A 24725-nucleotide genomic window follows, 5' to 3' on the forward strand; every position below is an offset into this window, starting at 1 on the left:
TGGGCGGGGTTAGCGGCGGGCGCGGTGGCGCGCCCCGGAGCGGCGGCCAGAGCGGCGGCGGCCATGGCGGTGTGCGCGCGGCTGTGCGGCGTCGGGCCGGCCCGCGGCTGCCGCCGGCGCGGCGCGGCGAGGGAGCAGCGCCGCGGGGCCGCCGACAGCGAGCCCGACACCGATACCGACCCCGAGGAAGCGGGCGGCGGCGGCGGCGTCGTCGTCGTCACGGAGGACGAGGAGGCGGCGGAACGCATTGAGGGCGGGCGGCCCTTGCCGCCTTCCGTCGAGGCCGGCCCGGCCGGGCGGGCCCCGCTGTCCCTGTTGGAGCTGCCCCCAGAGCTCCTGGTGCAGATCTTCGGCTCCCTGCCCGGTACCGACCTGCCCAGCCTGGCCCGAGTCTGCACCACCTTTCGCCGCATTCTCCGCACCGACACGATCTGGCGGCGGCGCTGCCGCGAAGGTACCGCCCGCCCGAGGGGATGCACGGTCCGGGGCTGCAAGGGCAGCAGCCTCGAGGATGCAGGAGGACACGGAGAGTGCGGGAGGGGATGGAGTGGGCGTCCGGAAGGGCTGGGCTCCGTGGGTGCCGGGCAGAGCTGGGGTCTGGGGGTGCAGGCTGTGGGGCCGTGGCTCGCAGGGCTCCGCATGTGCAGGGTGGAGAAGTGGGCACATTTCGGGTCCCCTGGGCACGGTCCCTTGGTGGTGGCACTTGTGGCAAAGGGCATTGAGCTGAGGTTGTCCCCCAGGAGTAGCTAAAAGGGAGGAGTGGGATGGCAGCAGGCCGTGGAAGATGATGCCTCCATGCAGCATGTCCTTGGGGGAATCCTGAGGATGGGGGGTTTCGGCAGCGAGGACAGGGAATGCTCAACCCCGGCAGCAGGGGAGAAAGGGGGGCCCTTGGGATTCCTGGAGCCGTGGAGACACGGGGGATACACCGGGGGCAGGGAGCCCCTCTGGGTCCTGTGGTGCACGGAGGAGGCCAGGCACATCCTTTGGGGAAGCATAGAGCCAGGTGTGGAGAGGTTCCAGGTTCGTGTGTGCATTTTTCAGGGATCGTCTGGTGCAAGGATGCTGTGCTGCAGTAATGTGAAGGCCTCGGAGGTGTTTTTTCTCAGCTGTGCTCTATGAGGCTGCAGTTCTCCCTCGTTACTCCTCATCCTCGTCCTCCCACCGTTGTGGCTCTCTGTCCTCTGTTATTTCAGTCCTGTCCCACCTCCCAAGGTCTGCCTTGCTGTGCTCATCCTCTTTCCAAACGCTGCCATCCTGCCAGGTGCTGCTGCTGCCAGCACATGAAGTCATGTGTATTTCCCTGTTTGCTTTCTGTTTTTAATACCAGTGAGGGCACAGGGATGAAAGATTTGGGTATGTCAGTGGCTGCCTGCCGTGGGATCTGTTGGAATGCCTGAAGCCTTGCAGGAATGAATTTGTGCCTTTATCAGCACTATCCAAGAACCTTTGGACAACACAAAAACTGCACCTGGAAAATGTAAACCAAAGCATTCGTATTTCATAGTTCAGCATTGTCCCAATAATTTAACATTGGTTGTAGGAGACAGGCAAATGAAATGGTGTTAATTCCTTCCTTACACTCCTCTAGTGACATAGAGCCCTCATGGATGTTTGTGTGTTTGATGAATGGTTTGCAAAACTTCACTGATTAATTATTTTAATAGGTTATGATCCTGGCAAGATGTGTATATAGAAATATATGTCACTTTTTTAACTATAGGCACGGTTGACTTGTAAAAGAGCCACTAAATTAGGCCTGGTGGAGAAATGCATTTATCTATCTAATTCATGTCTGCTCCTTGGATTTTCTTTCCACTAGACAAAGCAGTGTTCAAAAGCTCAGCTGAAATTCAAGGAAATGAAGGAAACAGTGGAATTGGTATGGCTAAAACTAACCTGGACAGGAAGGGAAGGTATCAAGACTACACTTTTGTCTATGGCCCTTAGCTAACTACCAGGTGAGAGGTGCATAAACCAAATTTTGATGCTTTTTGCGTGTAATTTCTCCTGCTTCCCAACATATCCATTCCAAGGAGGGTCAGAGAGCAGCTTGATGGCTGCTGGTGTGGCTGAGGAGGCTCCTGTACCAGAGGCTGGTGCCCAAGCCGTGCTGAACAGATAAGGGGCAGTTCCTGGCCAGCAGACTTCCTACAGTGGTGAAACTGATCCTGAATCTTTTAACCAGCCCTGGTTTTCCAAGCAGTTCCTCAGCTGGATTTCTCAGGCTGTTTGTGGTGCTTTGCATTGCTCTGCTGTGGTAGGAGTGGAACTTTGAGTAGTTGTACACACGAGGATAAAATTAGGCATTATTTTATGGGTAAACATCAGGTGTTGGTAAATAAATACACATTTAAAACTTAAAATACTCTGTGCTGTGTTTCTGCACAGCCATGCACCGGAGACTGTGTGATAGTCAAACATAAAATGTCATCACTTTTTGTAATCTTTGCCAAAACCAAACCAATTCCCATCTCTAGTCAGTGCTTAAGTGCATGTTTGTATTGCCTGAGTCGTGTGGTGAGGCTGCATGTCCTAAAAACAGAACAAGAACACATGTGCCTTGCTGGTTTATTCACTCTGAGGCCTCCTGATGCTCATGGAATCACAGAATATCTTGAGTTGGAAGGGATCCATGAGGATCATCCAAATCAAGCACGATGTTCCAGAAGTAACTGGGAGACTTCAGCTTGGTGTCAGCTACATGTGCAAAACTACTTCTGTTTTTAGGAATGCACAGCAGTGCAGAGGCAGGAAAGGATCCTGAAATTCATCAGAACAGACAGAAGCTTCTCTGGGAGAAGCTGTTGTTGCAGTGCTTTGTTTTGGCCATTTTTCCCTTCTCCTTGGACAAGAGCAGCGCTGGATGTGAGGAACAGCCTGGCTGTGTCCCAAGTTGGATGGGGCCCTCAGTCCATGCAGTGTTGATGCCTTGCTCTGCCCTGCTCTGGGCCAGCTCAGCTGTAGATAGTCTGAAAACATGCTGTGATTATTCCAAGTGTCCAGAGGACTTGTCTGCCTGTAAGTGGAGTGCCTTTTGCTGCTGGTGGAGGACTGGGAGAGCGCTGGGATGAAGCAGGGGGAATTGTGTAGCACTGACACGACTGTCAGAGCTGTTGTCCTTTTATCATTGCAACTGTGTGGGGTAAACAATGTCTCTGGATTGCTTCCTTGGCAAGGAGAGGGTTGCAGTCACTTCCATGTTTTCTATAAATAGGAGATTGCTGATCTCTGCAGCAGGAGCAGAATTAAAGCTCGTGTCACCCTGGCTGGTGGCCTGACCTACCTTGATTAACACCTTATAGTCCATTTTTAATCTTTAATTTCTTTTTTCTTAAACCAGAACAGGGCAAGTGCAGCAGGACACCTGGGAACAGACCAGTAATGCAGAATAACCAGCTCTAGAGCTTGGAAGAAAAGGCTTTTGTTTGTGAAAGCAACCTCCAGCAGCTCTTGGGCCTGCTGCAGAATGTCAGCCAAGGTGCTGAAGTTTCTGACCTTCAGGTTGTATGGAAAGAGGTGCCTGTGGAGAAGAGTGGGGGAAAAAGGCTGGGAAATGTGGTTTGTACACTCAGTGAGGAGACTCTTGGGTGGGGTTCAGCTCTTACAAGACTCCAGGGAATCCATGCAGGAGTTTGATGCACAAAAGCTGCCACAACAGGAGCCATTTCTTGCAGTGCTGTGCCCTCGTGAAGGTGGAAGTGATTTTCATAAGTCACAAAGCTCCAAGCTCCCTTTGTGTGAGGTGGAAGCATTGTGCAGTGTCAGTCTGTGGCTTTTCTTCATCTCTGATGACCTTTTCTGGCCTTTAAACTACAACCTGGTAGTGGTTTGCTGTTCCTCACTGCTCAGGCAGGTGCTCAGCACTCTCAGCCACCCTTCAGAGTCTCAGACCTGTCTGCAAGCTGCACATCTTCTGCTTTAGGGTTTCCACAAATATTTGCATTTGTTGCAGATCAAATCTCCTTTTCCTCCATGGTAACTCCAAGCTTTTCCCTGGGAGAAGTGTTTGGGAGAGGACTGGGTGTGTTTTAATCTGATTGCTCAGCCTTTGGAAACAAGAATCCAGTTCCAAATTTGTCCACCTGGTATTTCAGAGGTGCTAACCTGAGAATCTCTCATTTTTGTGGTATCTGGAATAACCCAGTGAGTTTTTATCCTCTCTGTTCTGTGTCCAGCCTTGTGAACATGCATTTATCCAGGGATAATTGCAGGATTTGATTAGCCAGGACACAGTGGAAGTTCAGTAATGGTGAAGGGGATCGAGCTCTGCCAGACATCCTCATTTCCTCAAAGCTGTGGATGTGCACACACAGCTTCCAGCAGCTCCCTGGCATTGCTGTGCTGGGAGAGGCAGCAGAAAAGCAGGAATTGGGGCTTTGATGTGAGCACAGGGGTTCTTCCCAACCTGGGGTGGAAGAACCTTGCTTGTTTTTAAACTCCTGCATGGGCCACGCAGGGTGGGGGTGACACAGCTTCTTTTGGGGGAGGAACAGGGAATGTGAGGCTTGGAAGTGGGAGCAGGGCAAGGAATAAATGCCACTTGGAGAAGTATTAGTGCAGCTCATGCCTAGATGGAGACTGCTTTTCCAAGTCCTTTAAATTCCCGTGCATGTGACCATGGAAACAGCAGCGTGTCCCTGTGTTTGGGAAATCAGCACTCCTTATAAACCCACTCCAGCAGCCTTTCCAGCTGGTCAGTGGGAACTTGGAAAAACCAATTTCCATCCTTGCTTTGGGAGCAGGATTAAGTAGCCATTTTCTAAGGATGTGAATTTCGGTGACTATTAACTCCTTAAAATAAAAATACTTTACTCAGTGAGCTATTGCACTGAGATAACATTTCCTTAAAATAGATTTAATTGCACTGAAGTGGAATTTTCCAGGAAGCTTGAGCTCTTCAGATCTTTCTTGGAAAGGGATTTCAGTTCTCTGTAAAGAAAACCTTACCAGTTTTCTTTTTCTCTCATTATCTCGAAGCTCTACTTGCTGTTAATTTATGTCCCTCTTGCCTTCTGGGTTAAAAAGAGATGGCCTTTCTTGCTTATGCTATTTGGAGGGGTGTTGTTTTTAGGCACTGTGAGCCAAAAGATTGATTTTTCCCATAAAATGGCCATCCTGGTGTGAACAGCTGGGTCAGGAGAGCTGCAGTAATGCACTTGTGGAGCTCAGCCGTCACTGTGGCATTTTCACTCTCTCTCTAGTTGTTTGCTGACCAAAACAGGGTAAGAATTAGTTATAAAATGAGTGTTAAAGCACATTAAGATGAGATTGTTTTTTTCTTGATAATACTTTCTTATAGGACTTGGATATCTAATGACAAATAATGTGTAGCAATATACAAATCCTAAATTTTTCTGTTATTTAAAGGAAATTGTTATTTGAATCTTTCCAGGAAAGGTTTTAATTACAACCACTTTAATAATGGTTTGACTTTCATAAAATTTCACGGCAGGTTATCAAGAGCCCTTGCATGAAGCTTTGACATCAAATGCCTTCCCACCCTGTTATTTGGAGGTAGCTGCTGGTGGTGGATCTCCCATGGCACTCACTTGAGTGATTTATGGATTAGGGAGAAGGCTTTGGGAAAAATCGGCCCCTTCTGTGGGAAGAGAGAGTGTCACTCTTGGTGCTGTTAGAGATTCCATTTGGGCAAGATCCTCCCTTTCCCATGCAGTATAAATCCCTTCTCTGCCTGACTTCAACCTGCCTCCAATGGGAAGGGCTCATCTCACCCATCCTGGGGCCATGTGAGTGTTTGTTTACATGGACAAGAATTGCCTGTTCCCAAACCACGCTGTTCCTGCCCTCTTCCAAAGACTTTCCAGTCAGCTGGGGACATTCCACACTGTTCCCTGCATCCCTGTGATGTATTTACCCACCACATTCTCACTGACAGAGCAGTGCTGGAGAGCCTGGAAGGCTCTGGCAGGGTGGGGCTGCATTCCCAGGCTCCTGTGGAGCTCTGGTTTCATGGATCTGCAGGACACAGCTGGCACAGACCCAGCACTAAATGGTTTGTTTATGCTGGGCTGTTCTTCCTGCGAGCTCAGCTCGTCTGCCCTCTCCTAATTGTGCTTCCTCAGCCCACCTTGGGATTGAGCTCTGAACCCTCAGAGCTTCCTCTGGCTTTGCCTACGGAAGCCAGCAGGAATTCTGCCACTGCCCTTGGTGGTTTCTGGTGAAGGGCAGCGTTTGTTGTGCCTTGTGCCCCTCTCACCTTTGCTGCCCTCACCACCGCTTAGGCGGAGCGATGTGTGCGGGACGTGTGTTCCCTGGAGACAGGCTGACAATAAACCCTGTGAGGGCTTTCTCATCATGTGCTTGTATTTATAGACAGAAGGAGGCTGAATTCATTCAGGGAAACTCCTGCTTTTCTCATCTTTGGAACCTGAATGCTCTCCTGCAGCAGGTTTCCAGTGTTAGGTGGTGCTTCACAGCCACAGTTGGTGATTCAAGGATGCTTAGCTGAGGATCAGTTTCATATTTAACGGCTTGATGAGGGTCTGCAGAGATACAGTTTTGTGTCAAATAGCTGGCAGATGTTTGTGCTGCTGAGGAAAGCTGCTGTTTGATCTGTACTGTTGATGTCTTTGATGTCAAGGAGGGCACTTTTCAACTGCTGAGATCTATCGGGGTCACTGCAGCAGGGTGGCATTGTCACTGCTGATTTTTTTGGGATCTCCCTACTCTCATTTCCTCCCTCTGCTCTTCTGAAGATTTCTGGCATTGAGACATTAGTACTTGGCTTTTATTTCTTTTTGAAGTTTCTTAGAAGTTCGATGTTGACTTCCTGAAAATGAAAGGAGAGAATCTCATTTTCTGCTTCAAAGCTGCTCCGAGATCTCCGACTCCCTTTGTTTTCGGGGCTTCTGGGAGCAATCAAAGGCATCTGCCTGTACAACACCCCCCTCTCAATCTGATCTGCTTTCAAGTGTAACCATATTTGTGCATGCTGGGGTCTGTTTTATGTCTCCATTTCATTCTTTTTCTAATCTGTGACCTTTCCTTTAGGATCCTAATAAGCAGTTTTCCCTGTCGGGTACCTCAGTGGGAGTAGATAATTGCTCTGCACAGCGGTGATTTGCTGGAAACAGGCACACAATCCCAGCTGGAATGGGGATGTCTCCCACATTTCACACTCTTCCTGGCTGAGGTGTGAGCAGCTGTGAGTTTGCAGGGTGTGTTTGTGCCTTATGGTGTGTTTGTTGTAGGCATTGCTTGTGAAATGTCTTGGAATCGTCCACAAAATCACATCCGGTTTGTAAAGCAAAACTAAGGTTCTTGGTCTACTCTGGCAGCTTCAAGAATGCACCTGATCAGATCTCAGTAGCTGCTACCAAGACTCTGGGTGCAGACTTGTTTGTGCCAGAGTTGACCCTTTTTTCCATGTTGTTGCAGAGTATGGAGTGTGTGAAAACCTGAGGAAGCTGGAGATCACAGGAGTGTCCTGTCGAGATGTTTACGCCAAACGTAAGTGATAAACCCAATCCAAATCTTGCTTAATACCTGTTTTTAGAGCATAGAAGTGTTGAATATTTATTGAACTTTGATGGCAGAAGTTGTTCAGACTGACTTGCAGGGGTTTCATTGGGAAGTTGACATGTTTGGAGTTTTATTTCATACCAAGCAGATGCCAAGAGTTGGGATTTCTGTGCCTCCCAATCCTTTGGTGGGAAAAGAGCATGGAATTTAATTTTTTAATGAAGTATATTAGGGTTTTTTCCTCCTGTTTTGCCATTTTCAGATTTTGCTAAGGAACTAACGGGTATTTTTTCTAAGCCTTGATCTCAGTGAAAGGAAATGGCTATAGGAGAGTGGAAAAGGGATGAGCATTCCCTGAAGGAGGAGAGCCTGGCAGGAGCTGTCAGTGTGTTTTGGGAATGTCTGTGGGGGTGGCACCCTTTAGAACCTGGAAGCAGCAGTGACCTCAAGTACTGATCTTAAAGCTGGGAAGAAGAACAGGTAGAAGGGGTTTAATCCCATCCTTAATAGACTTGCTGAGCATCCACAGGAAAATTATTTCATCACCTGATATCTGTCTTTCCCTATTCTACTACACTAGGAATGGAGCTGCCTAATTCTCCTGGCTGGGAGGGCTGAGTGATGCTGAGCCAGCACACAGATGTCCCCAGAGAAGTCCCATTAACCTTTAATTCCTATTTAATCCCGTATCTCTGTGTGGCACTGATGTGGTGACAGCTACACAGCACACACCAGGTCAGATGTTAGCTCTTCATTGCCACTTCTAAGTGGGACAGCATCTCTTCATGACCTGTAGTCCTTTTTACTACATAACTTCCATGGCTCAGAGATATTAAAGTGATACTTGGTGCTTTTTATGCACAAGCTGTGGGTAAAAATGGCCCTCCTGGCTCAGGACAGTGGTGACTCTCTAGCCCAGTATCTCCCAGCCATGGCTGTGGGCAGGGAGGCCGAGGAGAGAGCAACCCTGTGGGATATTTCCCTAAACATTCCCACTGTTTCCAGTTTTCCAGAGTGTAATCAGTTTGTTTATTTAATAACCTGCAATAGATCTGTCTCACTCTGTTTCCACGAGTAGTTTTCAAACCCATGGCATCCATTAACAAAGAGTCACACTTGGTGTGTGAGAACCACCCCTGTGATGGTCTTTCCTGCACTTCTCTGTGAGGTCTGTGCCTGTATCCATCCAGCAATCCCAACCAGTGATGGTTGCTCCAGAGTGGGAATGCTTGGCAGCCGTTCTGGCTTTCAGGATGTGCCATCTCAGCTCCTCTGCTCAGATGCAGAACTTTGCCCTGTGCCAGGAGCAGTTTCCTGGTGGTGTCACCCCATTTTCTCTACTGTCCCATAAACCTCTTTAATTGCAGAGGAGTTAATTTGGGATTACTGCATGGACTTTTCTGTTCACTGAGTGTGCTTCTGTGAGAAATGGTGGGGCAAAATGGGAGCTGAGCTCAAGTGCCTGAAAGCAGAACTAATCCAAGGCCTGGGCTGCTGTCTGTGGACTTACTTGGTCTTCTTGAGGCAGCAGTGCAGAGTTTGAGGAAGGACTTTGATTCCACTTGGAATTCACTGGATGCCATTTGTAAATGATGTCTGTGGGAATCTGGAACAGGTCCTGTGTGAGAAATCCTGCTCACACGAGACCGGGGGTGACGGAACCAACTGGAAGCAAAGTCAAGGAGAGAGCTGGACTTCCCTGCGTGGTTGTTCCAGATCCATGGAACTGTTTGCTGGTCCCAGTGGAGCAGAGTTTGCTGGCACTCACCCTGCTCTGTCTGTTCAGGTATAAACCCACGGGTGAAGTCGGGGCGTTTTATGAAAATCCTGCCCGACTACGAGCACATGGAGTACAGAGATGTTTACACCTGCCGTACGTACCCCGCTGCTGCTGCTGCTTCCTGCACCCAGCACGCCCGGGATGCTGCATGGAGTGTGCCCTGGCTTGGAGCAAAGGACTGGGGATGACCTTGGGACAGCAGGGAGGTGCCACCAGTTGTGGCTGGTGTGTGTTAGAGGAGCGCTGTGACCCTGCAGGGTGACAGCGTGAGCAGGGCAGGCACTGAGGGGTGTTGGTCTTTTTTTGAGGTGCTTTTTTGAGGATCTCTCCTCACAGAACAGGAGCACTCACTCTGCTCGTTGGGAATTGCTCCTTTCTTAGAGGGAAGAATTCTGATACCCTGGTGAGGCCTCCCAAAAGCAACTCTGGACTGGCAAAGAGCTTTGTCGTGATCTAAGTGAGCCACAGTCAAATCCACAGCCCTCTCCAGTGCAAAATGCTGAGTGTTCCCATAGTAATTCCCTCCCTGCACACTGAATGCTTTTAAGCACCATCTGTCTCTAGGAAACGTTCTGCTAATGTTTGAAAGATTGTGATTTGCCTTCCTCATTTTGGATAACCTTTTTTTCCCCTCCTCGTGTTGTGTTGAGGGAGGAATAGTTAAACCCTTGGAGTTTAGTGTTCAGCAGGAATTGAGGGGGAAGGACTGATTAGTTTACATCAATTAAGGAAGCCAGGAGTGTTTGGTGTTTATTTGGAGAGGGTGTTGAGCTGTCTCTGATGTTCCTTTGGGTCTGCAGAGTTTGGCAGACTCAGTTACTAACTCACTGCTGCTTGGGAATGGAGTTTATCACACACATTAATGAGGGAGTGGATGCTGCAGAATTCCCTGTGCTGAGGGAAGCAACTGAGCAGAGGCCATGCTGGGAAGGTGGGGACTTTAATGTGAGTCAGGACAGACCAGCAGCACGGCTACACAGCAGGAACTGGGACAAAAGTTTGGGGTTTGGCAGCCTGGGGTGCCTGTCAACACCAACTGTGTTCCGAGGCTGGATGGGAATGGGAAGCAAATCCAAGCTGCAAGATGGATTCCTTTGGAGATTGGATGTTTGCTCCAAACATGCTGTTTGTGGGGGCTCTTAAATGACATTTACTGCTGTTCCCTCAGTTATTACTTCTTTAGCTGTAGCCCCAAACTTCTGATGTGCCCCTTTTCTCTTGGGCTGTGTTGTGTTCCTTGGGGAGAAGCTTGGATGGTTGGACTCGATAATCTTAGAGGTCTTTTCCAACCTGAATGATTCCGTGGTTCTGAGCCCATGTGGTTTAAGATGCAATGGCCCATTTCCCTTTTTTCCCTTCCTGTGTTGTCAGGATTTTCCATGGAAGTCTTCCCTAATTCCTGTTCCTGTAGTATCACCCAGGTGAGCTCAGATCGCTTTCCCCAGGGGTTTAAGCTCACCTGGATTACTCTGAGCTCTCCCTATGAGCAGTTCAGGCATCACCAACCTGGGCACTACTTCCATTATTCCAGCTCATTTTGCTTATAGAGACCTTCCTGCATCCCAGGAGTCCGGGAGAATTGCAGTGGTTTGGGTCTTTCCTACTCAGGATCTTTCCCAGACAGCCTTCTCTTGGTGGGAGTTTGGCATTCCCTGCATTTCCAAGCCCATCCCCAGCTGGATTCAAGCCCCCTTCCCATCTGAAGGGTGTGCCGGGCTACTTGTGGAACGTGGGGAACATCCAGGCTGGATGAAGGTTGTCCTGGAGCATCCCATGGATGTGGTTTTGCTCCGTTTGGCAGGATGTGGACTCAGAAATTTGGACAGGCAAGAGGCTTCTCCAGGACTGAGCACAGGCAGTGGAAAACCTTGGAGAAAGACCCATGTGCTGTTTTCTTTCGAGGAGCAGGAAGGGAAACAACTATCAGATTCTTCCTGTCTCCTACCAGGAAGAGCCAGAGCTGGAATTCATCAGGTTTTCCCTGCAATTAATATTAGCTGCTGTTTTGCTGGAGCTCAGAGACAGCCCAGGCTTGAAAACTGAGCTGTGCTTTGAGACTTGTTTGGGCCCTTGGCCAAGTACCAGCATTTTCCCCCGTAGCTTCTGGAAATGAATGGGATTTTTTTTTTGGTCTCCTGTGTCCAGAAATCAGCCCTAGTTCCTGAAATTGCTCCTAACAGGAGCTGGGCTAGGAGGAACATCCTCATCTCCCTTGGATAGCTTAGTTTTCTGTCCTAAAAAAATAGTCATACATTAAAAAAAAGCTGGGTTTTATCAGCTCTGTGGCAGACAGGGTAGAAGGCAGACTGTGGTGGGTGGAGCAGCTCATGCCATTAATTAATGTGTAATTACTGAGCTGGGAGTGGGGTTTGCCTGCTTGCCTTAGTGCAAGTCTCAGTCTGAAATTGTTTATTGCCCGGGGAAAAGGCTCTTCCAGGCCAGTTGGCAGCAGCTCTGGACTTCCCTCCCTGCTGTCCTAAACTCCTGTGGAAGTTCTTGCTTTGGTGGGATAAAAAAACTCCTGTAGCTCTTGCTGTCTGAAGTAATTAATGAAACAAAGCTGCTGGAACAGCTGCACTGAAACACAATTCTTCTTTTAAATTGATGCAAACCCAAAGCTGTTATTTAAGCCAGTCCTGGAAGTTAAACTGAGTTCTTGTGGCCTTCTGAGTTGGCTGTGGACATCTCTAAGGCAAGTGAAATATCTTCTTCATGGAAATAACATGTATGCTGCTGTTCCTGCCCAAAATGCCAGGCTCTGTAATGCCTTCTTGTGGAGGTTACTGATCCTGTGAGGAAATCAGATGGACAGAAGGAAATTAGATGGACAAGAGGAATGGCTGTGTGAGGACTGGAGGCAGGTCCCACCTCTAAGCTGTCCTCACAGCAGCAGGTTTAAGATCATTCTGTAAAAGCCCTTTCCTCCTGATTGCTGAAAATATTCCTCTGTTTAGGTGGGATTGGAGGGACACCTGGCTCTGAGACAAGAAACAGAGAAGCCTCAACTGCTACAGTAGATTTCGAGTGGGTTTTGGAAGCAGCTTTTGGGCACTGCTGAGGTGTGGTTGCTTCTGTAGAATTTTTAAGGCCGTGACTGAGCTGGCCTCACCACCAGATTCCCAAGCTGGAGTGACCCATGTGCTTTGCCCGTGCTCCCAGTGGCTGTTTCTAAGGATGCTTTAACTCTGGAGCCAAGTTTGTCTACACAAGGCAGTGAAATGCTTTCAGAATATTCAAATTTCCTTGTTCCTTCCTGCCTTCCTGCCCTTCCCTATTTTCTGTTGCTTTGCAGTGTGAAGCATCGAGTGCATTTTTCGTAACTGGAGGTGGCAGATGCTTCTATTTGTTTTTAGCTCTGGTTATATCGTGTGATTTGTATTATTGGGACTGTGTTGCAAAACTTTCCCGGGAATTCCTGCTGAGGTAGGTGGTTCTGCCCTTCCACAGGGCCAGGAGCAAAGAATATAAATATTTGTGAGCTTGGGCGAGGCCTCAGCTCAGAACTTCCTGGCTGGGCTTGGACACAACCACTTTTCCCAAGTCAATGCAGTTGTGGGTGCTATTGGTCAGTGCTGTGTGCAACCTGGGAGCAGGCTTTTCATTCCCAAAATCCCAATTCTTTCTCTGGATGTGCTCACTTGAGTGTCTCCCTGTTCCCCAGTGCTGCACCGCTACCGGCACATCCTGGGATTGTGGCAGCCGGACATCGGGCCCTACGGGGGACTGCTGAACGTGGTGGTGAGTGAGTACCTCATCCTGGGGCTTCTGAGGGCTGAGGGGGGTTTTTCCCACACTTTCCACCCTTGGCAGCTGTTCCCAGACCATTAAGAAGTCTGAACAGTCAGCCCTCAAGTGAGTGATTTGGACCCAGAGGGTGCTCCTTGGTTCTTCCTTGGTTTGTCTTAGGTTGGACATCAGGAGGAATTTCTTCACAGGAAAGGTTGTTAAACATCGGACTGGGCTGCTCAGGGAGGTGGTGGGATCCCCATCCCTGGAGTGCAAATGGCACTCATTGCTCTGGGTGGGGATTGCTCACAGGTTGGACTCGATGGTCTTGGAGCTCTCTTCCAGCCTGAATGCTTCTGGGATTCTTTTTATCATCGCCACCTTCCTCCAGACAGTTCTTTTATTTTTCAGCTCTGTGCCAAACAGAGCTCCAGGAGCAGGTAGAAAACATGATCAGTGTTTGAGGGAAAGGCTTGATTTAGAGTTTGACACTGATATTCCGGTGGCTGGCACAGGAATCTGTTCACTTACTTCATTTTCTTTGCCTGCAGCTGAACTTTTTGCAAAGGACTTTGCAAAAGGCAAACCTTTACACCAGCTCAAAGACTGGTGCATCAGATGTAGAGTGACACTGGTGCAAGATGTGTGGAGTCTGGCAGCTCTGGTGCTGCTGGGAGAGCAGTTAATGAACAATGTTTGACTGAACTGGTGAGAGCTGAGCCAGGAGTTTGCCTGGAGCCCTTTTTTCTCTGCACCAAGGTTCAATAACTGCCAGGTTGAAGCGGAACAAACATGAGGCCTTTGCATTTTGCAAGATTCTGTTCCATGAACTGGTGTAAGAGGGCACCCAACTGCATCAATACTTCCACTGTGACCTTATAAAGACTTTGTGGCACTGCTCTGCCTTCATCTCAGGTCCCTCTGTTTGGAGAATATCCTGCCTCTGGAATTGCAGGGCCTGAGGGGGAGGATTCTGTTAGGTGTGCAGGAAGGGGGCTGGCACTTGTGCCTCTCAGGAGAGGAGAGTGTTGCTTCCTGTGTTCTCTGAGTAATAAAGCCAAATAATTCCTCCTCCAAAAGGCAGGGATAATCATGGGAAGCAGAATTCATCTGCTGGAATATCTGCCAGCAGGAGCTCTCAAACCAATTAGAGCCTGACTTGCTGTGTGGTCTCTCCCTCTGGATCCTGCACTCCAGGCAAGTCATTTGCAACAATAAAGGCCTGAGCTTTTTCCAGTGGTGCAGGAAGCCTTGTAAAAAAACTCTCTTCACCCAGGGAGTGCTGGGAGTGCATATGGTCTGGGTTAATGGCTGGAAAGCTGTTTGGGAATGCAGCAAACTGTTCTGCAGCTCCTGCCCTGGGCCAGAAGAGGCCTCAGAGTTTGCTGCAGACTCACAAGGAATCATGCAGGGCTGATCTCGTGGGCTTTGTGTCCTGTCCCTCTGCAGGTAGATGGTTTGTTCATCATTGGCTGGATGTACCTGCCACCTCATGACCCTCACGTGGATGATCCCATGAGATTTAAACCCCTCTTCAGGATCCATCTGATGGAGAGGAAATGTGCCACGGTGGAGTGCATGTATGGTCACAAGGGACCTCATAATGGCCACATCCAGGTGAGTTCCTCTGCCTCTCTCAGCATTGTGTGTGCACTTCAGCTTTGGGAATGGATTCCTCAAAAAGCTGTGAGGATTTTATTTCAGAGCTGTGGCTTTCACCACCCTGCTGTGTGTGTGGGCGCCAGCTTTACGCTCATTATGTGTCTGACAGGTTGTGTGGGCTGTTCCCTGCTCTGAATTTGTTCCCTGGCAGTGGCACAGCCAGGCTGTTGTGCTGTTTTCCGTTGGGCTGGAGCATGGTGGGAGCACCAGGATCTGGGGAAAGGATGTGTAAACTGGCCTTGGGCAGGTGGTGAGTGTGCCCAGGCAGACACAGACCTGTTCTCCAGCTCTCTCCACAGTGAGACCTTGAGAAGGTGATGCAGCATCCACTGGATGCTTTGAAAAGCTTCCTGACAGGCTGTTTGTTTTTCTTTAAAGGAGGAAGCTCAAATAGGGAAGCAGCTTAAAACTATTATTTTCATTAGAGTGCATTGAGGTTTTATTGCTTTTATTTCTCTGTTCTGTAGCTGCTGCACTCGGTAGCACTGAAGGATTTCTGTGTTGTAGCAAATCCAGTAATGTTTGTTTTGTAAAGCACTTGCTGTGAGCAGTCTTGGCTACGTCATCCAAAGCATCTCTGAACAGGGCTGTAACCTGTTCAATTCTCCTCCATGGTAACCACAGATTGTAAAGAAGGACGAGTTCTCCACCAAGTGCAACCAGACGGATCACCACCGGATGTCAGGGGGGAGGCAGGAGGTGAGTGCTCTGCCAGGGCTCCACACTGAGGCTCTTTGTGTGTCCTCTTCCTGAGGAGCAGCTCTCAGCTGCTGTTGGGGTCTGGGAGGTGCCCTTCTGCCTTCTGATTTCTGTGTGATTGAGCAGATATGAAACCCCAGGCTGCAAGCTGATTTCTTTCAGGCAGCTTTCTGTGTCAAGGTGCTCTTTGAGCCCCAGCACCTTCCTCTTGTTTTGGTAGCAAGAGAGGGTCCAGAGAGGGTCAGCAGCACATCTTGGACATCAGCAACACTCCAGGCACTGATCTCTGTCTGTATAATTCAGATCTTTCAAACACAGTGAGCACCAGCTGCATTTGGATACCTGCTGGTCAGCGAGGCACCTTCCCACTGCTTGCCTTGCTCGAGGGATTAAAAGCTTCATTTGGTTGTTTCTCCTGTGTCTGTCAGCTCTACCCAGCAAGGCCGATTCCTGAGTGAAATACCTGTGTTTAAATGCAGGTATAAATGTCAGGATGAATACCTTTGCCAGGTACTGCTGTTTGCTTCCAGCTGGTTCCACGTGACAAATCTGATATTTGAGCTGCTTCTGAGGAACTCTGTAAAATGTCTGTTTGCTAATGGGAAACAGCTGGGTGAAAGGTTTAGTTAAGTGTTTTCTGGTGCTGGAGCAGATGAGAAATGCTTTAATACTTTCAAAGCACCAGTTAAGTGTGCGTGGCATTATGGTAATTGGAGGATCTGGCTTGGGAAGATAAAGGAGGCAGGTTTGGAATATCACTTGGCAGGCTGCTATCTCAGTGTAAGCTGTTATCACACCAACTCCTGGCAGGGTATTAACTTGTCAGAGCTGGAGTTGGGGTACTTCAGGAGATGCTTTCAAAGCACCCTTTGGATTTAGATGCATCAGAATTAAATCAGCAGGTTTTAACCTCCTAAACCCTCACTGCTTTTCAAAAGCTTTTTCTTTTATGTTGAACATGTCGGGACAGGGCACAGGAGTCAGCTTGTGGGCACACAAATGAGTTACTGTGAGGGAAAGAGTAGATGAGCTACTCTGCAGTAACAGGCCCTGCTTTTGCTTTTATTCTGAAGGGTTGTATTGGTTCTACCTGGGATTTCTTTGAAGGGGAGCCTGTTTATGGTGTGACCACTGGCAGTTACCATAATCACTGTTTGTTAAGCATATTTCTGAGCCGACACGTGCTTGTTCCCAAATCCAGCCACGTTTCCCTGTCTTTGGCAGAGGATGTGCCCTGTCTGTGGCTCTGCCAGTGAAATGTGCTGCCACAGAGTCACACAGTGAAGTCATCTTGGGGCAATGTCCTTATCCTCCCCCTTTTCTCCTCGTGCTGCAGGAATTCCGGACGTGGCTGAGGGAGGAGTGGGGTCGGACTCTGGAAGACATCTTCCATGAACACATGCAAGAGCTCATCCTGATGAAGTTCATCTATACCAGCCAATATGAGTAAGGGCTGCTACAACCTCACAAGCATTTTTCCCCAAGACAGGGGTTTTCCATGGGCTTCCACAGCCAGAGGAATGCTGTGTCTCTGCAGTGCTTTCCAGCTGTACAGGGAGATGAGGTGGAATGACAGCAGTAGGAATAGGATTCCAAGTTCTACACAATAACTGTGCACAGGAAGGTGCTTTTGAGTTGTTTAACTGTGTTTAATTTGAAGACAGAGCAAATGCCTGTGATCCCAAGGAGTGTCTGGTTATTATCCATATTAGTCAGTGTGCTCTGTAGGGCAGGAATCAAGAGTCCCTGAGAAACTGGGGGATTTAACCATCTCTCCAAGCTTCTATTAGCAGCCACCTCGGTGTAGCAGATGTTTAAATATGCTTCACTCTCAGGTTCTCTGGGAATCTCAAGGGCTGAGCAGGTTTCTTTGCTGCAGGAATCTCCTGATGTGCTCACAAGGATGGTGGGGAGAGAAGTGCAGGGAGGGAGGAAGTGCTTGCAGAGCTCTAAAGCAAATCCGCTCAGCTTGTTGGCATTGCTGAATACACAGATCCTGCCTGTCTTGACAGCATCCCCACGCTGCTGGAGGAGCAGAATGCAGACCCATTGCTGATGGGGAGGGGTTTTTTCTTGACTTCTCTGACGTTTTTCTCTTGCACAGCAACTGCCTGACGTACCGGCGCATCTACCTCCCCCCCAGCAGCCCCGACGACCTCATCCAGCCAGGCCTCTTCAAAGGCACCTACGGCAGCCACGGGCTGGAGATTGTCATGCTGAGCTTTCATGGGAAGAAAGCCAAGGGCACCAAGATCACTGTGAGTGCATTTTCCTTTCTCTCAGGTGCTTGTTAAAGTGTTCTCAGTGCCGTGGATGCACAGGAGAGATTTCTGTCTGGGAGTTGGCAGCCCAAACCCTGCTCCCTGTGGGGATTGGTGGCATTGGGTGAATCTCAGCACATGCAGAGTAGCCAGAACCTGCTCTGCAAAGTTTCTCCTGGTTCCCCCTTCCTTTCCTCCCCCTTCCAGCTGCTTTCTCTGAACAGCTGGTAGCAGGTCTCTGGAGATCCTCTGTGTGTGTCTGAAGAGCAGGTACCAAATGTTGGCAGCTCTTCACTGAAGTCAGGCTGGGGAGCTCCTTCCTCCCCGTGGGGGAGGGATTCTGGTGAAGTGCAGCTACAGCTTTGACTTTCTTTCACCCTTGCAAGTACAGCTTTTGATTTAAAGTTCTGTTTCGGGGAAGGGGAAAGCAGAGATGTCAGAGGACAGCAAACAAGGTCCAAGCAGGTTTTCTTTGTTGCCAGCTTGGTGACTGTAGAATAGAGTGAACTATTAACAAGGCAGGTGATGGTTCTGTACCACCTGGTGTGTGCAGCCGTGCTATTCCTTCCTGCCCTAGGGAGATCCCAACATCCCAGCTGGACAGCAGACTGTGGAGATAGACCTGGCACATCCTCTGCGGCTGCCTGACATCGAGAACCTGCGAGACTTCAGCGAGCTCTCCCGTATTGTGCTGGAGGTCCAGGAGCAGGTCCGGCGCGAGGAGCAGGAGCGGGAGCAGCGGCAGGAGGAAGAGGAGCATTCCCAGCAGGCTGCCTCCCAGCCTGCCAGTCCCCTGGGAGGAGAAGGTGCTGAGGGGGAAGAGACTGCAGCTGGGGCAGAGGGGACGACCCAGGACAAGGCACCAACTTCCCAGCCCTTCGTGCTGCCCATGGGAGTGATATCGAGGAACGAGGATTATCCCCGGACCTGCCGGATCTGGTAACTGGTGGTTTTATGGCCCAGTCACTTTTTGAAAGGGAGGGGGGAATCTTGGAGGTGTGTCCTGTATTTGTGTGCCCTTTGCCTGCCTGTGGATCTCCCAGCCCCTTGGGCTCAGATTTCATGGAATGCTGAGATCGTTTGGGTTGAAAGGGACCTAAAAGCCCATCCTGTTCCACCCCCACCCTGGACAGGGACACCTTCCACTATCCCAGGTTGCTCCAAGTCCCATCCAACCTGGCCTTGAACACTTCCAGGGATGGGGAGTTCACAACCTCTCTGGTTCCTGCCTCTGCTGCCCAATTTCCCATGCTTTAGTTTGTTCCCTCTCTCACCACACTGTCACCTGCCATCCCACTTCCTTGCTGGATTTACTTCCGAAGCTGGCACCTCTCCTGAATTCCACACGCACATCCATTTTTTTGGTGTGTTTTATGTCCCAGAGCTGCCCAGCTCACATATTTAGAACTGTTCAAGCTGCTTCCCATTCCCATGTGTGGTCATTCATGTTCCTTGGCTGTGGGAACACAGTGCTCTCTCCCACCTTTCCCTGGCCTCTGGTGCCGTGGGGCAGCCCTGGCAGGTGCTGAGTACCCCAAGCAGGAGGTGTAGGCATGCAGAGAGCTGTGTTCAATGGGAGCTGGAGTTGGTGAAGCAGCACACTAAATGAGGTGTGGAAAAAGAGCCCTAAAGCTGAGTCTTAGGCAGGTGACCTTCAGCCAAACATCTGTGCTTATGGAAAAACCTACCCAGAGCTGGTTAATCCCAGAAGGCTCCTGCTGTCACAGCTGAGTTGTTTGGATAAAACCCCGCTCCACCTGCTGCTTGCTCAGAGCTTTGACTGACCTTTATTCCTCCTCAGATCCTGGTAGATTTTTCTGCTTGTTAGATATTTCTCTCCCTTCCCTTAGGTTTTGCCTCTCTGGTCATGCTCTCAACGTGCCTTTGCTTTCCTGGGAGGATTGAGCCTGTGCTGATCCTTGAGTTGCACAAGTTAATCTCAGATGGGTTAGGGGGCTGAACTACTGAAAAACCCAGCTTTGGTGTGCAGGTGCTAATTAGGATAACCCAAAGCAGCAACCTGCAAGTAGCAATGAGGAGTTTCTTGTCTTAAACCGAGTGTAAAACTCGCTGTTCTGTCACACCCGGCTTCATCAAGACTGGCTTCATCAAGACTGGCTTCATCAGAGTTTTGTGCTGATTTTTTTGGATTAAATACTGGGTGATTCTGGTTGTTCTCACACCTGTTTTGTCCTTATCCCCTTGCAGTTTTTACGGGACGGGGCTCATCGCTGGCCACGGCTTCACCAGCCCCGAGCGGACGCCGGGGGTGTTCGTCCTGTTCGACGACGACCGCTTCGGCTTCATCTGGCTGGAGCTCAAATCCTTCAGCCTCTACAGCCGCATCAAGGTCTCCTTCCAGAACGCCCAAGCGCCTTCCCGGGAGGCCTTCGATGAGATGCTCAAGAACATTCAGTCCCTGGCTACTTGATGAGTGGTTGGTGATGGACAGGGCTCGGGGTGGCAAAGGCTGCTGCGCTCCCCAGCTGGGGCTGGGGTGGGGAGTCCTCGCTCTTGGTACCTCTGGATAAAAGCATGCACTTTGAATAAAGCCTTTTTACCCCAAATGTACACACATCCCAGTTCAGACATCCATGACTGCCCTTTCCTCTGTGCTGCTCCACGCTGCTTCCCAGCAGTCCTTGTTCCCCAGTCTGGGCTTTGTAGAGCTGAAGGGATCCTGCAGAGGAGGGAACAGATCTTCCTCAGTGCAAAAAAAGAATATATTGGGACAAAACCAACACCTGGTCAGAGCTGGGCAGAGGAACAGGCAGTGACAAAGCACATCCTCCTCTCCAGAAACCTTTCTGTGGGTGCAGCATTGCCAGGACAGGCTGGTGTGATAGCTGCGTCCTTGGCTTGGTAATTGGAGTGTGTGGTTTCCTCTGGAGAATTCCCTCAGCAAGGGCAGGATGAGAGTGTTCAGCATTGTCCTGGTTTCTGGAGCTGGATGGATGTGCTGTCCCTGGAGCTCCAGGTCTGGGTGTCTCCCTGAGCACAGAGATGATTCTTTCTCCTTGCAGGAGCTGGCTGTGGCACTGGAACTGGGTGTAAACTGCAGAAGCTCTGATGTGTTCAGACTGGTTTGTACCTGGAAGGTTTTCTCAGATCTTGTGAAGTGGGTCTGAAAATGGAAAGGAAGGAGCAAAAAAGAAACCCAGCTGTGAGATAAGCCCAGCTGGCTCCAGATGGGCAGCAGAAGGTGCCACATGTCACTGGTCCTGTGTGACCCACAGGTGTCATTCCTGTTCAGGATGCCCTTTGGAGTCCCAAGGAGTGACAAGGGATTGTCCTCCTATTGTGTGGCTCGTTCTGACTCCTGGAACGGTGGGTGCTGCTGGGTGGGTGCTGCTGCCCCACTCACAGGGCCCTTCTCTTCCTTGTTTCATCCCAGGTGATTTTATGGCAGATCTGAGCTCTGCTGGGAATTGTGTGCTGCAAGAGAGGAAGCAGATTCCCTCTAGACTGTGCTGTGCAGGAAAATCCTGGCCAGTGCTCATCTCCAGGCTGTGAGCTGTGCTATGAACCAGCAGCACTAACACAACCCTTTGTTGCAGCTGCTCTCTGGCTGTGAGGACAAACTCCAGGTCCCTTCTCTTCTCCCCTCATCAGTGTCTAACAAACCCCTGCCTTTACATCTCTGCAGTTTTAGGTCTTTAAATGTGTCTGTACCTGTGCTGGGAGGTTTCAGGCCCCTTCTGTGGAGAAGTTTCAGTCCCTGCCTGGTTCCAGTGCCTGTGAGCAGCTTTTATTCTCACTCACACAAGGGCTTTTTGCCATTTCTGGCTCATGAGGTCTCTGAGCTGTGTGAGAACCCAGGCTCCAGCAGGGATGCAGAGCAGCAGCTCATGTCACTCACAGGATTAATTCCTGTCTCTCTGATCAGAGTTCTCCAAACTTCTGGGAATTTGAAGGTAATGTAGGGCACTTTTTGCTGTATTTCCTGCAGGTTTGTGAGGAGTGGAAAGCCTGCCTCAGTGGTGGGGGTGAGGAGCTGTTACAGGCTTGGTGAATAAGCTGTGAAAAGTAGGTTGGTTGTGAGCAGCCTGTAGGGGTTTTCCTGGCAGAGGGAAGAGCCAGTTTGGATCACACAGAGCTGGGGAGAGAGGGAGTGACTGCTCTCTGTGCCTTGGTGTGTGGGCAGAGAGGTGACCTGGAGCTGAAATTGGGCATCTCAGCCTGCTGCAGCTGCTGAGCTCTGTGCACAGCTTGTGCCTGATTTGCAGACTGAGGTTTCTAACTTGGTGCAGGTTCCTGGGACAACTGAAGATGTTCAGAGCTGGGTTAATGGTTGGACTTGATCTCAGAGGTCTTTTCCAGCCTGAATGATTCTATGTTTAGGGCTTTATTTGGTGTCTCAGTGGCCTGTTTATCTTGGAGTTTGCCATTAGGCAATCTCTTGTCTGCCTTGTGTTTTCCCTCACAGCCCAAAGGGATGGGAGATGTCCCCTTGGGCAGCTGTTCCCATTGCATGTCCCTAAAACCAGCTCTTCTTCAGCTGGATCCATAGCTCTGATTGCAGATTCCTCCTCCCCACTTCAATATCCCCACCAAAAAAAAAATCTAAATCCTGAAGTTTTACATTACTGACTTGAGAATTTTTGCTTTTAGCTTTTAAATTACGATTCACATTTTTTAAATGGAGATTAAAATCCAGATTGCATTGATTGCCCTGCAAGTGCTTGGCCTGAGGCTTGAGTTGCTCTCCCAAGTACTGACCTGTCTGTAGCCTCTGTCCTTTGTCACCTGGGCAAGGTGTCACCTGTTTGCTCTTGGCACAGGTTGTGCATCTGCTCTTCTCCAGGCTTCTTGTCCCTTCTGCCAAGGGTCTCCTAAAGGCCAGACCTGCTTGGCTGGCTGGAGAGAAGGGCTTTGGTGGAAGCTGATGCCCTGTGGGAATTTTTCCCAGCTCTGCCTTGCCCCTGTAGTGGCATCTTTTTATTTATAACTTACCTGGCTGGCCTCAAAACGTCAGGATAATTCCTGATTAAAGGGAAAACTGCTGGTACCCCCTGGCTTTGTTCTGTCTGGAGCAAAGGAAATAGCAAGTTTTGTATTAATATTCCTCCTCTGATGCCTTTTCTCACCTGCTGCTGCTCCAAGCCTGGCAGGCTTTAGTGGCATTTCAGAAGAAAATGCCCTCTGATTCAGCTGAGGGTGAGGAAAGCTGTGGAGATGGATTTGGGAATGCTGGGGATGCTCCTGTGCCAGTTCCTTTGTGCCTGGCTCTGTCAGTGCTTCCAGAGCAAAGCAGGGTAACACGGAGTTAAAACTCCCAGCCCTGCAATCTTTGGGAAAGGGGAGACATTTAGGAGCAGGCAGTTTGGATCTGATCCCCCATGGCCAGGGGGATGCTCCTGCTTTCCCCAGTCCTGCTTTTCCTCATGGGAAGTGGTGCTGACAGGACAGGGCTTTGCTGTGCTCGCTCATGTTTGGTACAGGCTGTTCCACCCCCTGCCCAGCACTGCATACCCCACTGCTTTCCCAAATCCCGGTTCTCCAGCCCCCTGGGATCTTTCTGGGAGCTGTTGACAGGGATAATGTGTGCTGGGGCCCTGCAGATGGTGATAAATCTCTGCTGCCGACGTCTCCTCGTCCTGTTGGCTCTGCAGGAAATCTTGGGGACAATTGGCTGGATTTCTTCATCCCAGATGGGTGGAAAGTGCTGGCGAGGATGGAAAACAACTTGTCAGGGGTAGGAATACTCTTGGCAGGAGCCTTTTGGATTAAACAAAGCCTTTGCAGGGAGGTTGCAGAGCCCCAATGGCCACTGCAAGACCTGGGGCTGAATTTTGGCTCAGGGACAAAAAGTGACTGGTTCATGTGCTGGGTTCTGCTCCTCCATCAGAACACATGGATTTGGCCAGCTGGAAAACAGGAACATCAAAGCTCCAGTTTGTTTGCCTTGGGTCTGATTTGAGAGCTGTGAACATGCTGTGCTTAGGCCTGGTGGTTGTGGGAGACTCTTCCCTCCATGGGGATTTGTCAGGGTGGGTTTTACTAAGGAGGGGGGAAAAGGATGGAATTGTTTGTGGATTCGGGTGTCAGCTTCTCTGTGGAGTGAGCAGCAGTGCTGCTGTTGGAGGGCAGTTCCTTAGGAGATGTGTGCTGGGGAGAAAGGGAATTCCTGTGCAAATGTGCCTGGAGCTGTCAGCTCCCAGGAAAAGCCCAAACTGCAGCTGGCTCAGTGTTTACTTTTCAACAAGGATGACTTTTTCTTGCTTTTTATTAATTTAAACCTAGTGGAACTCGATGGGAGTGTTGGCTGTTGTGTGGAAATGGGGTGTTTAGGCTCGACTTGCTAGTTTAGGGAATGATAATGTGTTAACTCTGTCTTGTAGCTGGCTGCTCACGTGGCCAATAATCCTCTGATGTTCAGCTGCCAAAGGCTTGTGCTGCCCTTCCCAGTGGAACAGTGAATTTTTTGGGATGTGGAGTGGAAGATAGAGGTACTAAACTGTGAGTGCCACTGACCTTTGGGTGCTTTGTGTGCTGAATTAAAATGTGTGATTCTGGTTTTTTGTTTGGATTGCAATCTTTGGAACTTTTGAGGCAAAGAGCTCTCGGCTCGACCGTGTTCATTAGCTTAATTAAAGCAATCTGCACTTTTGTTTTGTCATTGATTACTCCCCTTTCCCTGTTCCCACGTGTATTTTGCACTCACCACTTTAACATGACACTAATGGATCGATCTGGGCATTTCCTGTAGGTTTTGAGTGTGGATAAGTCTCGATAAAGTATTAAAAGTGAAGGTGAAAGATAAATCCCTGCTTTGTACAGAGGGCAGTGGGAGGAAACCACTGGACATCCACCACCACAGATATCCATGTGGAACGTGAGCAGTTGTAATTTAAACACCTCACCTGCCCAGTCTGCTCCCCTGCCCAAGGGCTGGGGCTTTGCCTGTCCTGTTCTTGGTGGCTCTGAGAGGAACAGGATGTATAAAATCAGCACCTGGCCTACTTCACCCCAGGTTTTGGAAAGCTGAGCAAACCCTGTGTGTTACTTTTACACCTGATCATTGTTACCCAAGGAGCCTTTTCCAATTTCAAATAATAAAAAGCAAAGTTTTGTGAACTTACTTCTGTTTGCTTCTTTTTTTCCCCCCTCCT

At 49.7% G+C, this 24725-nt stretch overlaps 1 protein-coding gene across 3 annotated transcripts; it reads left to right on the forward strand.

The window, feature by feature from the left end:
• Positions 1-63: 63 nt before the first annotated feature.
• FBXO31 (F-box protein 31) lies at positions 64-24694 on the forward strand. 3 transcript variants are annotated; one of them, XM_069027142.1, is made up of 10 exons: positions 64-454; positions 7402-7473; positions 9272-9358; positions 12927-13003; positions 14441-14608; positions 15278-15352; positions 16689-16798; positions 17457-17610; positions 18191-18552; positions 19822-24694. In XM_069027142.1, the coding sequence occupies exons 1-10, from the start codon at positions 64-66 to the stop codon at positions 20042-20044; spliced, it is 1719 nt and encodes a 572-aa protein (XP_068883243.1). In that variant the 3' UTR covers positions 20045-24694. The 3 variants fall into 3 exon arrangements, with proteins under 3 accessions (XP_068883243.1, XP_068883244.1, XP_068883245.1); XM_069027144.1 differs by lacking the exon at positions 64-454 and adding an exon at positions 5365-7168; XM_069027143.1 differs by lacking the exon at positions 9272-9358.
• Positions 24695-24725: the final 31 nt, after the last annotated feature.

This window comes from Aphelocoma coerulescens, chromosome 11 (genome assembly GCF_041296385.1).
Source record: "Aphelocoma coerulescens isolate FSJ_1873_10779 chromosome 11, UR_Acoe_1.0, whole genome shotgun sequence".
Taxonomy (NCBI): domain Eukaryota; kingdom Metazoa; phylum Chordata; class Aves; order Passeriformes; family Corvidae; genus Aphelocoma; species Aphelocoma coerulescens.

Bases quoted from the DNA above. Each gene is read 5' to 3' on its own strand.
- FBXO31 (XM_069027142.1), top strand. From the start codon at position 64: ATGGCGGTGTGCGCGCGGCTGTGCGGCGTCGGGCCGGCCCGCGGCTGC. The intron at 9,359-12,926 runs GTACGTACCCCG...CCTGTTCCCCAG, and splicing joins CAGAGATGTTTACACCTGCC to TGCTGCACCGCTACCGGCAC. The intron at 15,353-16,688 runs GTGAGTGCTCTG...CTCGTGCTGCAG, and splicing joins TGTCAGGGGGGAGGCAGGAG to GAATTCCGGACGTGGCTGAG.